The 14,682-nt window shown below is 35.5% G+C and overlaps 1 protein-coding gene across 2 annotated transcripts; it reads left to right on the plus strand.

The window, feature by feature from the left end:
- Positions 1–4,813: 4,813 nt before the first annotated feature.
- Positions 4,814–8,455, plus strand: LOC126727220 (cysteine-rich receptor-like protein kinase 10). 2 transcript variants are annotated; one of them, XM_050432790.1, is made up of 7 exons: positions 4,814–5,859; positions 6,052–6,189; positions 6,296–6,393; positions 6,571–6,781; positions 7,115–7,352; positions 7,571–7,721; positions 7,835–8,455. In XM_050432790.1, the coding sequence occupies exons 1-7, from the start codon at positions 5,037–5,039 to the stop codon at positions 8,165–8,167; spliced, it is 1,992 nt and encodes a 663-aa protein (XP_050288747.1). In that variant the 5' UTR covers positions 4,814–5,036; the 3' UTR covers positions 8,168–8,455. The 2 variants fall into 2 exon arrangements, with proteins under 2 accessions (XP_050288747.1, XP_050288746.1); XM_050432789.1 differs by having other exon boundaries at positions 4,817–5,859; positions 6,293–6,393.
- The last annotated feature ends 6,227 nt before the right edge of the window (positions 8,456–14,682 follow it).

Genomic DNA, 14,682 nt, shown 5'->3' on the forward strand with positions numbered 1-14,682 from the left:
AATGAGACCAGCTCAAGACAAAAGTTCAAAAGCATACTTGGCCTAAGTAATATAAAGACCATCTGTGGAATGAGTGATTTCAAGAGCCAAGAAGTAGCTAAGATGTCCAAAATCTTTCATCTCAAACTATTGACTGAGAAAATCCGTGAGTTTTTGAATGCCATTGAGGTCATCACCAGTTATGATCATATCATCCACATATAGGAGAAGCAAAATGGTGCCTTTGTAGGTGCGACAAAGAAATAAGGCAAAATCATAATGACTAGCAATGTAACCTAAGCGAGAGATGGTAGAGTTGAACTTGGCAAACCAAGCTCGTGGAGCTTGTTTAAGGCCATAAAGTGCACGTCAAAGTTGACAAACCTTGTTCGGTTCAATAGAGAGATCAGGAGGAGGTTGCATATAAACTTCTTCACTTAAATTCCCATTAAGGAATGCATTTTTGACATCCATTTAAAAAATGTCTCATTTACTGGCAACAGCAACAGCTAAGAGGGCATAAACAAATGAGATTCGAGCAACCGAAGTAAATGTCTTTTCATAATCAATCTCATACTCCTGTGTAAAATATTTTGCAACAAGACGAGCTTTATATTGCTCAATGGACCCATCAGAGTGAATCTTAATCTTGTAAATCCACTTACAACCAACCACAAATTTCTTAGGGGAGAGAGTTACCAAATCCCAAGTATGGTTTTTAGATAATGCATCAAGTTCCTCTTTCATTGCAATCTGCCATGAAGGGTCACTAGAGGCCCCATGATAGGTGTAAGGCTCGTGTAGTGTAGCAAGGGCAGTTTAACAATGCTTGTCGAGTAAATGTGCAGGAATGGATCTTACTCGAGTTGAGTGACGAGGTGGAATGTCTTGTGCAAGATCTTCAGGTGAAGCAAAAGCAGGGGACCCAAGCTCAAGGTTAGGTGGTTCATCTTCGACCTGTTCATCTTCCATCTGTTCATTAGAGGGTGGTCCAGAAGAGGCATCAAAAATATCTGGTGATTGGATAGAGAAGTTTATAGGAGGATCAGGAGTAACTATAGAAGGAATATGTGGCTCATCTGGAAAAAGATTTAAGACAGAGGAGGTAGATAAGGAGGCACGGAAGTGAGAGAGCTCGACAAAGGTGCGATGTTCCCAAAAGACAACATTGCGGGAGATATGAAAACAATGAGAGATAGGATTATAACATCGATACCCCTTTTGAGTTTCACCATAGCCAAGAAAATAACAAAGTTTAGACCGAGGCTTAAGTTTGTTATGCTCATATGGCTGAAAAAGAATGAAACAGGCAAAACTGAAGGAGCGAAGGTGGTGATAGTTTAGAGGTGACCCAAAAAGGCGCTTATATGAAGTTTGATTTTGGATGACATGACTAGGAATGCGATTAATAGCATGAACAACATGAAGAGCAGCTTCGCCCCAAAAAGAAGCAGGAACTTTGGTAGAGAGAAGGAGAGCACGAACAGTGTCAAGTATATGACAAAATTTTCGTTCTGCTCTACCATTTTGCTGAGAGGTACCTGGGTAAATTAGTTGATGAATAGTGTCATAGGAATGCGAAATAGCCTGGAAAGCATATTGAGTGTATTCAAGAGCATTAGCAGATCGAAAAATTTTGATTCATTTGGAAAATTGAGTTTCAAATTTTTTTGTAAAATTAGAATATACTTGCAATAATTAAGAACGATGTTTCATATGAAAAATCCATCTATAGTGGGAATAATCATCAACAAAGATAATAAAATATCAAGATTCACCAATACTAGAGACAGAGGAAGGCCTCTAGACATTAGAATGAATTAGGTCAAAGATAGCAATGGACATTGATTCACTAGTACTGAAAGGCAAAGTTGGCTGTTTTCCTAACTAACACGAAACACAATAAAAATATTCTGGGGACACTGAACCTAACAAATCTCTAGAAGCCAAGTGTTGCACCCGAGAGAAAAATGCGTGACCAAGTTAGGCATACCAAAGTGCAAGGGAAGGAATAGAAGAAACTGTAATAGCTACAGCAGCAACAAAAGCAATAGAAACCGGAGCAAGAAGTGGAAGACGAAGGTTGTCCACAGGAAACATACATCCAACTTTGGGACCAGTCTAAAGCTCTTGTCATGTGCTCGGATCCAACACAATACACCTAGAATAATTAAAGGTAATGCGATAACCCAACTCAACTAATTGTCCCATAGAAAATAAATTGTAAAAAAAGTTCAAAACATTAAAGATCCCAAGAACCAAGAGGTTAGTGTTGAGATGGCATATATATTATTACCAAACATTGTGGAACCATTAGCTGTGCGAATATTAAGAGGGTGTGGTGCAGGTTCAAGTTAAGAATATAAGGACGAGTGAGGTGTCATATGATTGCAACAAGCAGAATTCATAAGCCAAGAGGAAGGAGACATACCAGATAGAACTGAGAGATAAGAGGAATAAGATACATTACCAACCATGTATTAGCAATGATGTTTTGAAGGTTGATTGTGGAAATGGTGATAGTGGATCTAGAAGACTTGGATTGTGCGGAGATGAGAGCCATTGGTTGGATACTCTCAGTGTTAGCAATAGTAATAACAGAAGTGGAAGCAGTTGATTTGTTGCGATGATAGCAAGTTTCAATATTATGGTCAGGATGTTTGCAAAAATTGCAAAAACGTTTGTTGGATTGTCGGCTACAATTGTTGCACTAAAAAGAAGACTTGTCCTTATTCTTCATTTAGAAGCAAAATATGCAAAAAATAGATTGCAAAAATGGAATATATGCGAAAAACTAGGTAGGGAGCACCTAGATTGCAAAACGTCAACTCTGAAAAGTCAACGGTCAAAGTCAAAGTCAACGACATAGGTCAACGAGTCAACGACAATGACGTTAGCAAGATGATGTAAGTGGCTGACTGGGTGATGACATGGCGGATGACACAGCTAAGGCTGACGTGGCAGAGTGACGACACAGATGATGCCAGTAGGCAATAGGGCGGTGCGTGTAGTGTGCAAGGCATGTAGATGATGTTATTGAAAATTCAAGCGGCGCATAAGCCGTCCGATGAGGTCGATTCTTTTCCGACAATGTAGATCAGAGAAAGACAATTCTGATGGCGGTGGTAGCGATGAGATCAAAGCAACACTGATGGCGCATGAGGCGCGTGGAAGAATTTGTCGAAACTTTGACCAGCACGTGAATGGTTAGATGATGATGATTCTGGCGACGTTGTGTAGAGCAGTTGAAAATCTACACAATGATATGTCTTATGTCCTAATTGGAGGTCCGATGTGACAGATCCAACAGAGGCAATAGTCTTGGTGGCGAAGATCGAGCTTTTGGTAGTGGAGATTCAACCTTGAGTACCTCTAACAACGATAGAACAGTCAGGAGAGGGCACATAAAAGGTTTACTAACCGGAGAAGTTGAGGCAACAGAAAATACCAACAAAGACAAGACTGCAAAACATAAGAAAGTTAAAGCAATGACTCTAATACCATGTTAGAAATATTTAATGAATAGTGTTATATTTCACAAGTAATAAAATATACAAGAGTGCCTTTATATAAGAAGCAGAGTGTATAGTACAAATATGTGTGTGATACAACTAAACAAGATGGGCCTAAAGTCCACAACCTATTATACGTTAACAATATATATATATATATATATATATATATATATATATATATATATATTGAAAGGTCACTATTGAAGAGTTGTAGACATTCAAAATATTAAAACTGCCACTGGCCATTAGGCACACATTTTCACATAATTCTGAAGCCTTAAACCGTTTCGCTCGATTGGTCAAGGCCAAACTAAGGTTTATCTTTCTTAGTTTATTTCCACGGTCAAGGTTCAGTTTAGGAAAGCGTCGATATTTTCATCTTTCATATAGCATTCTTCTTAATAATTCTTATAGACGTTGGTTTTGTCCTTGGTATTAAAGCAAAGGGTAATAGATTTTAAGATATATTGGGTCCGTTTGGATTGAGCTTATTTTTGCTGAAACTGAAAACTGAAACTGAAAACACTGTAGCAAAATAATTTTTAAATGTGTAAATAATATCGTGGGACCCATTTTTAATGAAAAAGTTGATAAAAAGTGGAATTTGTGGGTCCGTGAACAATGCACGAATGCACTGTTCACAGTGGACTTGGTCAAATAGTGCGGCTGAGAGAAAAAAAAAAAAAAAAAAAAAAAAAAACTGGAAAACGCAGCCACAAATTCAGCAACTTTCAGTGCAATCCAAACGCACTCATTATAAAGTTGGTTTCTATCTTTTATACTAAATTTCAATTTGGTTCCTAACTTTTTTTTTTTTTTTTTTTCAATTGAATCAAGTTAGTCTTTTAACCTTTTTAATATCATGTCAATTTAGTTTCTACTGTTATATCTTGGATAAAAAAAACTGATATGTTAAACGGAATAATAAAAATTACTTTCCATGCCACATTAGTTAGATGACAATTTAGTCCCTGCCAAATTTGTCCTACTTAATGCTCTTTAAGACATTGAAACCATCACTATTTTTTATTTCTCTTCAATTTCTTGGCTTATTAATGGCTCCAAATTTTGGATTTTTGTTATGAACTCAAATTTTAGTTACTTAAAAGAGTAGAAAAATATGTTCAAATTTATAAAGGAAAGTGGACTTATATTATATTTTGTACTCTTAACACTTTTAGATTGAAAAAATATTACAATTTAACATTTATATTAGCTTTTGTTTGAGAGTTACATTAGTTTACTGTTTTTATTTATTTTGTAATTACTATTGACTAATATTTTTCAAATTAGCTTAATTTTAATCATGCTCTCTTATACTAAAATCTTGACTCCTCCACTTGCTTGAAAGCATTGATTCCACTCAGAAGTCGTTCAAACCTTCAAACACGACTTGGAATAATTTGAGTTGCTTGACTTGCTTTATTGACGAGAGTCAATGAACTTCGTAAATGTTTATATCTGACTATTTTCTAATGTTGATCACTTGCTCTATATCCAAGCAATTCTTGCTGGATCCAAAAAGCTTAGGTTGGTTTGATCATGATAATGGGCGAGCCTTCCATCAACTTCTGGATGACCCTTTTGGTCCTCTCCTTGCTGATCGTCAGCTTCCATAGCCGATCAAGAATTGAAGCTGTTCCAACTTACAGCGACCATTCTTGCCCGAACACATCCACTTTCACCATCAACACCCCCTACCAATCCAACCTCAATCACCTCTTAGCTTACCTCTCCTCCAACGCCACCCGCAACATTGAATTCTACAACGCTACTGCCTCCGCCACCACCACGGGCTCTGTCGATGATACTGTCTACGGCCTCTACCTATGCCGCGGCGACATGTCACCTGATGTCTGCCGAGCCTGTGTCGCCGGCGCAACCAAAGACTTAATAGTTCGCTGTCCAGTGGAGAAAGTTGCGGTGGGTTGGTACGAGGAGTGCATGTTGAGATACTCATACCGCTATATCTTTTCCAGCATGGCTTCTGACCCAGCTGATTACAATTGGGGCCTATTGAATGTGTCGGAGCCAGACCGGTTTGACCAGCTAGTGCAGGCAACAATGAACGACTTGGCAACCAAGCTTTCAAACGTTAACACTGGAGCCAAGAAGTTTGGGACAAAAGAAGCGACTTTCACAGCGTTTGAAACGTTGTACACACTTGCCCAGTGCACGCCGGACCTGTCCGGTGCCGATTGCTATAGATGTCTTAAAATAGCCATAGCTAGTTTGCCGAGCTGTTGTAGTGGAAAGCAATTGGGCTTAGTTCAAAGTCCTAGTTGTAATCTTAAGTATGCAGTGTCCCCGTTTTATCAGATCCCAAATGAACAGCTTGATCCTGAATCACCAATAACACCTAAAGGTAATTTCTATGATATTATTAGATACTACAAATTTAAATGAACAATCATGGACTTTTTAATAGTCGATCGGTTTCACTCCTTTACGGCACTATTCAATCAAACATTATTGTCATCATTGTCTACAAAGGACCTCTAATTATTAATCATTTTATCATTTAGCTTAGCAATGATACATAATATTGTTTATGCAGGAAAAGGTCAAATCTCATTGCAGACAATTGTCGTTGTTGTTGCTTCGATTTCTGTTTCTGCGATGCTATTTGTTACGGGCTACTGCTACCTTAGAAGGAAGCAGAAAAAAAAATACAATGTTAATCAGGAAGAAAATGGTAAACAAGGAATGATTTGATTGCATTCATTTTCGTATTTTCTAATGTTTACACTTGTGGTTACGTAATTAACTGTTTTGTCTTGCTAATAATATTACTACAGTAGAGTCCTTGCAATTTGATTTTGCTACAATTGAAGCAGCCACCGACAAATTCTCTGGTGATGACAGGCTAGGTGAAGGCGGATTTGGTGTGGTTTACAAGGTATTGGATTAGTTTACCAATTTTTTTTTTTTTTTTTGTTTGAGGATTAATTCTACTTATCAACTATAGATAATCTAATGCATGCAATTCCAACAATACTGAAGCAATTTTTGATGTTGAGATTACATAAATTGTTAGGGGTAAATTGTTCTAAGATTGGTTGAAGTATATTCTCAGGGCATACTTTCTAATGGACAAGAAATAGCTGTGAAGAGGCTATCACAAAGCTCTAGACAAGGATCAAAGGAATTCAAAAACGAAGTTGTAATGGTAGCTAAGCTTCAACACAGAAATCTTGTAAGGTTATTGGGATTTTGCTTGGAAAAAGAAGAAAAAATACTTGTTTACGAATTTGTACCCAACAAAAGCCTTGACTACTTTCTATGTGGTATGTCACTTATAAACTTATGTCTAGTTTCCTAGTGTGCCGTAGAATATGAGAGGATTAAGGTTTTTCTTCAAGGAGGATAAAATCCATTTAAGAAAGGTTCAATTTGCAGTCTTCTTAACTATTAATAAATTCATTATTGTTGTGGAACTTACCAGAGATGAATGATCAAATTTCAAAATGTCTCTGTGTAAGTCTAGCATTTTCTTTATGTCTCTGTGTAAGTCTATAGCATTTTTTTTCTTCTGTGTAAGCCTTGACTACTTTCTGACTTGAAGTTCTCTCTCTCTCTCTCTCTCTCTATATATATATATATATTTGATGAATGTGTAGATCCTAAAAGACGAGAACAATTGGGTTGGTCAACACGTTACAAGATTATTAAAGGCATTGCTCGAGGAATCCTTTATCTTCATGAAGATTCTCGACTTAGAGTTATACATCGTGACCTTAAGGCTAGCAACATTTTGTTAGATCAAGACATGAATCCAAAAATTTCAGATTTTGGCATGGCAAAGATTTTTGGAGTTAATCAAACTCAAGGAAACACCAACAGGATTGTTGGCACATTGTAAGTTGTAAATGTCTACAAAAAATCTGAACCACTCTAATATTCTACGAATTCTACTTTCTACAATTTAGAGATGTGTTGCACTCTAACCTTAACAGTAGCATTAATCTATGCATGAGTAATGTTGTCAGTTACACTGAGTATTTCATTGTTTAGTTAAATCTATTTGCATATCTTGTTACTAACATTTGCCATATCAATGGTGTTGGTTTTTATAGTGGCTACATGTCTCCAGAATATGCTATGTTTGGGCAATTTTCTCTGAAATCCGATGTGTACAGTTTAGGGGTCCTAATTCTAGAGATTATTAGCGGCCAGAAGAACAGTTCTTTTTGTCAAGAAAATAGTGCTGAAGACCTTTTAAGCTATGTGAGTATAAACCAAATATTCAGATTTTGTCTTCCTAGATGAATACCAACATCATCACAACCGTGTGGTGGCAAAAGAGTGACATTACAAAATTACATGACCAATTGATGCAGGCTTGGAAACATTGGAGGGATGAAACACCCTTGGAATTGTTGGATCCAACTTTGGGAGACTCTTACGCGAGAGATGAAGTCATCAGAAGTCTCCATATTGGATTACATTGTGTACAAGACAATCCAGCTGACAGGCCTACTATGGCTACAGTAATTCTTACGCTAAACAGTGACTTTGTTACTCTGCCGTTACCTCAACGTCCAGCATATTTTTTTCGTAGCCGAACAGAGGACAACAAGCGTTCAAACGAGCTGGAGTCAAATCATTCTACAAGCAAATCGATCTCATATTCTGCCAATGAAGCATCAATTACTGAATTATACCCTCGCTAGCGTGAGTATAGTAAGGGGTCTCTCTAGAATTAGTATTTGTTTGTAAGTCATTGAATTTGAACAGTGAGTTGCATATGACCATTGCTTAAAGATTTGAGGCTTCATGAACCGAAGAAAGCTTGCAAACCAATAAGTATAATTAACTAAGACCCAAGACAAAATGGTTAGAAGACCAAGCTGTACTTCAATTTGTAATTGCTGAATACATGCCTCAAGGCATTACCATTATGACTTTGGTGATTTGATATAGAATCACACTTCTAAGGGCTTGCCATGTTTATCGGTTCATTTGGCACCAACAAAATTGGATTTTGTTTTGGTTGTTGCTGTTGCTAAAAATTAGAATTCCGATTGTACCTAGAAAAATAAGGTTCAAAAAGTTGTGTATTTTTTTTTGAGAAAAACAAAAAGTTGTATATAAGCAAATAAGCTCCACATTTTTTTCCCCTTGATACATAGATGTTTGTATTGGGTAAAAATCAACTCAAAAAAATAAATTTATAAGTCCTAGTGATAGAAACGACACCTCATATGCTAGTTCTTATTATGACATGTTTGGACTGGTTAATTTTGTATGAACGTTTGCATGACATGATTTTTATGGCCATTATTTCCTAGAAGAGTGAATTTGATTAGGCCAAATGGGTGACCAACCCTTTCTCATTTTGTAACGTATCATTTGAATTGCTATTTGATAAACAATAATTCACAATCGGCCATTTCAAAAAAAAAAAAAAAAAAAAAAATTCACAATCGGCGTGTTCGCCTGGGTCCAAGGTCACAGTTTCTCACAATAATTAATGCCAGAACAATAAAAAAAGTATAACAATTTTGTATTTATTTGCAGGAAAAATTTAAAAAGAAAAGAAAATTAAACAACAAAAGTCAGTTAATTTATTATATACTCTTTGCACATTATTGCATGCTTAATATCTTGAGCTACACCTTTTTTTTTTTTAACCTTTAAACAGTACCCTACATCAAAAAGAGCCGTACTAGTATACATCAAGATCACCTATATTATACATAATAAAAAAAAAAAAAAAAATTACCTCATCTACTAAGGAAATAAAATAGCCAAAATAATGGCTAAAGAAACTATCAAACAAATCTGACTAGAGTACACTTTTAGGCTTATAATTTGGAGTTATTTTGATTGTTAGCTCTTTACGTTGTAAAATTTTTATCTTAACCTTTTATGTTTGCTTTTGTTTTCATGCTGTGTCATCGATTCATTTTTTTTAGTAATTTCGTAACAACTGACATTATATATATAAGTGACGTATTTTAAAATATCACACTTATATGACACTTAACGGTCAAATTACTAATAAAAATGGATGGCAAGGTGAAAATGAAAACAAAAACAAGGCCAAACTGAAAATTTTGAAATTAATGTGAAGGGCCAAAATGAAAACAACCCTAAACTTTAAGAACTAAAGGTGTACTATAGTAAAAAATCTCTACATGGTTGCCACAAGTCAAGGAAAACAAATCGGTGAATATGTAACTTTGAGTGGTTCAAGACTGAAAATTTTGACGATGATGATGTGGCAGATATTCAGAGATGTGTGTGGTGTGAGGCTGGGGAACCTTGAGATTGAGCGATGGCCGATGATTAGGGGCCGAAGCTGGATATGGTTGAGATGGTTGATGTTTGAATTAATCTAGCTAGTTGCGGATGAAATTTCCTCAGTGGGCAAGACTTGCTCTAAAACAGTTTAACTGGTTCAGATTATACCAATAGCTTCTAGTTATTTTTGGTATTTTATGAATTTTTCAATTTTTTTTTTCATATGACTGGATAGTTGAACCGATCAATTCGATCCGGTATTTAAAACATAGAATACACTTAGAGAAATGCTATGTCTACAACATTTCTACAACATTTTTACAACAAATCCTAAGTGGCAAGTTGTTACTGGTTGTTTTTGTTGCGGCAAAAAAGTAATCTTAGTGTTAGTTTTAAATTTGAACCAATAACAACTAACCACCCATGATTTGTTGTAAAAATGTTGTAAAAATGTTGTAGACGTAGCATCTCTCATAAACTTAGTATTGTTAAAATAAATGTCCAGAAAATGATCAAGGTAATAAATGATGTTTGGTAATGTGACAAAAAAATATAGAGTAAAACGTCATTATATTTATTTTTCTGTTATTTATTTATTATTTATAATTTGATAATACAGTGGAGAAAAGAGATAAAAAAGAAAAAGAAAAAGTAAAGCAGCTGTGTACAATGGTTTTGACAAATTCTTATTATATTTCAGCCAACGAATGGTGGATACACCAATCCACACGAAAAATTATTAGTACTATAGCCTTTTAGCTTTTCTTCCGCTCTCATTGTTTCACATGATTATAAGAAATTATAAATTATAGACAAATTATTACTTTCTTAGGTGGATTCCACTCCTAAGAACGTAATATGTACACGCACCAAATGATAGAGATAGAGATGGGCGGAGCACTCCCGAGTGGGTGTAATAATTATCCTTGAAAATAAGAACTATGGCACAAGCTTGTAGGGTTTTTATTTTTTTATTTTTTTTTATTTTAATTATTTTCACATGGATGGTGGAGCCTAAATACGTGATAAGAGGATGGCGTTTATATGGAATGCAAATCTTTTTTGTCTGATTTTTTGTATTACACTTTTTGTTCCACCAATTATATGTATTTAATTTTTTTTCTTATTTTAAATTTTGATTATTTTATAAGGAAAGTAAAAAAGAAAAAAAATGTGTCAAGGAACAAAAAAATACTTGTATTCGTCTATATGTATTCCACACCGTGTCCATTAAGAGCACTTTTTTTAATATGAATAAACGACAGAATCCTTTTCTATTGTTTGAATATTTTTTCTTGAAAGAGAAAACAAAAAACATTGCTCTCAAATAGAAGAGGTGTGAACGGTGAGCCTACTCATGAGTCTCCCACTGTGGCCAATACGGCTGCATTTGATATTCGCTTGAAAAGTCAACTTTTTTTACTATTTAATTTGTTTTTTTTATTATTTATGAGTCTTATTATACTTTTTGATATTATTCATATGTTTTATTATACTATTTTAACTACCTTTTAATTTTATCTATAATAATTTCATTAAAAAAATTCAATTTCTACTAAATAAATTATTTTCAAACAGACTGGTGTGTTGGAAAGGGAAGGAGTGCACAGCAGAAGTAATAATTTGACAAGGGTCAATGGAAGTAAGCTCCACTCACAGGATTTTGACGCTGATGAAGCCCAAGACTGTACAAAGTCTACGGTAGGACATACTAGTCCACCAAACAAGGACACAAAATTCTCCCACCTTTACGACTTTTCTTTGTATGAATGTATGATAAAAATTCTTTCTAGTGCGGAATCTTCTTTCCTGGAAAAAAATAAAATAAAAAATCCTTCGTGCAAGATTTTGGATGACTTTGAATGACAGTTGTATTCAGTCACTCTCTTCCTTAGTTCCTTAATTCCAATTTTGTACTCTTTCAAATCCATAAATTTTTGAATGCCTTATTTTCCACAGCTTCATTTGGACCCTTTGTACTTTCTTTCCTTTGGGATGGGCAAATGAGAAACTAATAATGAAGCAACCACCGCGCACCTTTGACATGATGTGTTAGGTATACACATATGAGTAAAATTTCACATTGAATAATGATGAAACCACCACCACAGCCACCGATCCCAGTCACTGATCCAGCAACAACCCACACTACCACTAAATCCACCAATCCAAACCACCCAACCACACAAACTTGACCCATATTGGCCCACTGCCACAAACCCATCCAGCCAACCCACACCACGAACCAACACCAGCTCACCACCACGAACCCACCTAGCCGACCCACACCATGAGCCCACACTGGCCCACCACCACGAACCCACACTAGCCCACCGCCACAAACCTACATCAGACCACCACCATGAACCCACACCGATGATCTCAACAAACCTAGGTGACACCACCAGACACCACAAAAGAGAAGAAAGGCTTGGTTCAGTTGAGAGGGAGATAGGGGGGCGCTGGAGAGAAAGAGAAGTTGTAAAGAATGAGAGAAGCTAGAGAGAGAAAAAAAAAGAAATAATTAAAGAGAAACCAAATATAATATAATATATATATATATATATATATATATATATATATATATATATATTACCTTTGATCTATAATGCACAGCCAAAAGTAGCAATGCATTGTAGTTGTGGAGCCAAATTATTTGGCTTTGACTCCACCAATGTAGCCTTATTTTTGTATTTGGTGGTGCTAAAAAGCTATATAGCTTTTTAGCACCACCAATACTAATGCTTTTACGGGCCAAAGTTTCCAATAATGTTTACTCCATTTGTGTGCGTAGTTGCGACATCTATTGCGTCCTTGCAATTTGATTTGGCTACAATCCAAGCTGCCACAAACAAGTTCTCTGATGACAACAAGCTGAGTGGAGGTGGATTTGGTGAGGTTTACAAGGTATTAGTATTCCTTTTTTTTTTGGGTTTTTTTTTTTTTTTTTGGGAATTTTTGTTAGGATACTAGACATCTATGTATTACGAATTTAATTCTCGCAAAAATTCGACTAGTCAAAATTCAAAAGCTTTTGAAATTGATAATTTATAAATTTCACTAAGTACACCTTTCTAATGGATGATTAAAATATATTCTTAGGGCACATTTCTTAATAGACAAGAAATAGTATTGAAGAGACTCTCAAAAAGCTCCGTTCAAAGTGTAGAAGAATTTAAGAACGAGATTTTAGCCATAGTCAAGCTTCAACACAAAAATCTAGTTAGGCTATTGGGATTTTGTCTGGAAAGAGAAGAAAAGTTGCTCATCTACGAGTTTGTGCCTAACAAAAGCCTTGACCATTTTCTATTTGGTTTGCACACCCTAAGCATATGTCTCATTTCCTCGTTTGCTATTAAGATGCGTGGTTTGAGTTTTCAATTTAAAATCCTTAAATAGAGGTACTCTTGGAGTATAGCTGACGTGGTATTCCACACCAATTTAAAAAAAAAAAAAAAAAAAAACTTTTAATACAAAGATATGACAAGCTTAAAAAAGCCATGTGAAACGGTTCAATCTTGAAATAGGTGGCTTCCTTTTATTGATATGAAATACCGTGTAACTATGCTCTAGTAATAACTCACAATTACTCGTGTTTTAAAATTAATCAATTAGTAGAATATGCATTTCAATTTGATATTTTTAATCTAACTTGAATATTGAACTTGGATGGGTATGCGTAGACCCCAACAAGAAAAAAACCATTGGATTGGTCAAGGCACTACAAGATTATTGAAGGGATTGTTTGAGGGATTCTTTATCTTCATGAAGATTCTCAACTAAGATTTATACATCGTGACCTTAAAACTAGCAATATACTATTAGATGAGGATATGAATCCAAAAATTTTAGATTTTGACATGGCAAGGATTTTTGGGGTTGACTAAACTAAAGGAAACGCCAAGAAGATTGTTGGAACATAGTAAGTATTTGTTTATAATGTATATACATTTGATGAGTCCATAAAAATTATTGCGTCATTAGTAGGCCATCAAAGATAGATGAGTAACCGCCTAACACATTCAATAATGATCATCAAAAGCCTTAAACCCTCTCATTAAGACAAAGAAAGTTACAATTAGAGTAATAATCACCCTTATTTACGTCCAACAGCTACCTAAGTCACCTATAAAAGGGACAATCTGTCCATTTGCTAAGGTACGTCAAATACTACTAAAAAAACCATCTATATACGAAAGATATGGGTTATTACTAACTTAAGCATCGGAGGCTCCCTTACCGGACACAACCCGGTGGTCTCTTTGATCTATCTCTCCTTTATCTTGCAGGTCTTACAAGATCATCTAATGCTCCGGATTGGACGAGTGACCCAACTGACGATTTTGGCATCATCACCATCAATAACCAAAATTGAAAAAGCAATGTCTTGGAAGTTGATGGATTCATTAGTTCTCTAAGTTGTGTACTTGAACATTTTGATGGTTCAAGACAAGCTCAAGAGAAGGGTTGTTTCTATCCTGGTGATAGCCACCTTGATTGTCTTTTGATCGATCGAGCTTAATTAAGCTGTCAATAGCCATCTTGATCAATCCAGATGTGTCAGGCCAGAATTTTGTTCCAGGCCCACAAGTCAATGATTGCTTAGCAATTCATTCCCTACTATGCCAAGTATATAAGAGGTTTTTTTCACTTTTTGGTGAGTTCGTTTGTACACCTAGGATTTTGTGACTATTAAACCTTTTGGGTAAACAAATTAATCCCAGTTAATTAATTCAATTGCTCAAGTTGATTAATTATTTAAATTACACGTAAATGAGGTGGAGACACAATCAAATCACTAAACTAAATAGAGTGCAGTGAAAAATAATTTTGACACGGTAATTTGATCACGATAGGGAAAATCTTTGTAGACAAAAACCCTATTAGGTGAATTTCAAGTCACTAATCTCGAAAAATCTACTAATCAAGAATTAAGCGGTTA

Source organism: Quercus robur, chromosome 5 (genome assembly GCF_932294415.1).
Source record: "Quercus robur chromosome 5, dhQueRobu3.1, whole genome shotgun sequence".
Classification (NCBI taxonomy): Eukaryota; Viridiplantae; Streptophyta; class Magnoliopsida; order Fagales; family Fagaceae; genus Quercus; species Quercus robur.

Excerpts from the sequence above, each read along its gene's own strand:
- LOC126727220 (XM_050432789.1), top strand. The coding sequence starts at position 5,037 with ATGATAATGGGCGAGCCTTCCATCAACTTCTGGATGACCCTTTTGGTC. Across the intron at positions 5,860-6,051 it reads ATCACCAATAACACCTAAAG|GAAAAGGTCAAATCTCATTG; the intron begins GTAATTTCTATG and ends TTGTTTATGCAG. Across the intron at positions 6,782-7,114 it reads CCTTGACTACTTTCTATGTG|ATCCTAAAAGACGAGAACAA; the intron begins GTATGTCACTTA and ends ATGAATGTGTAG.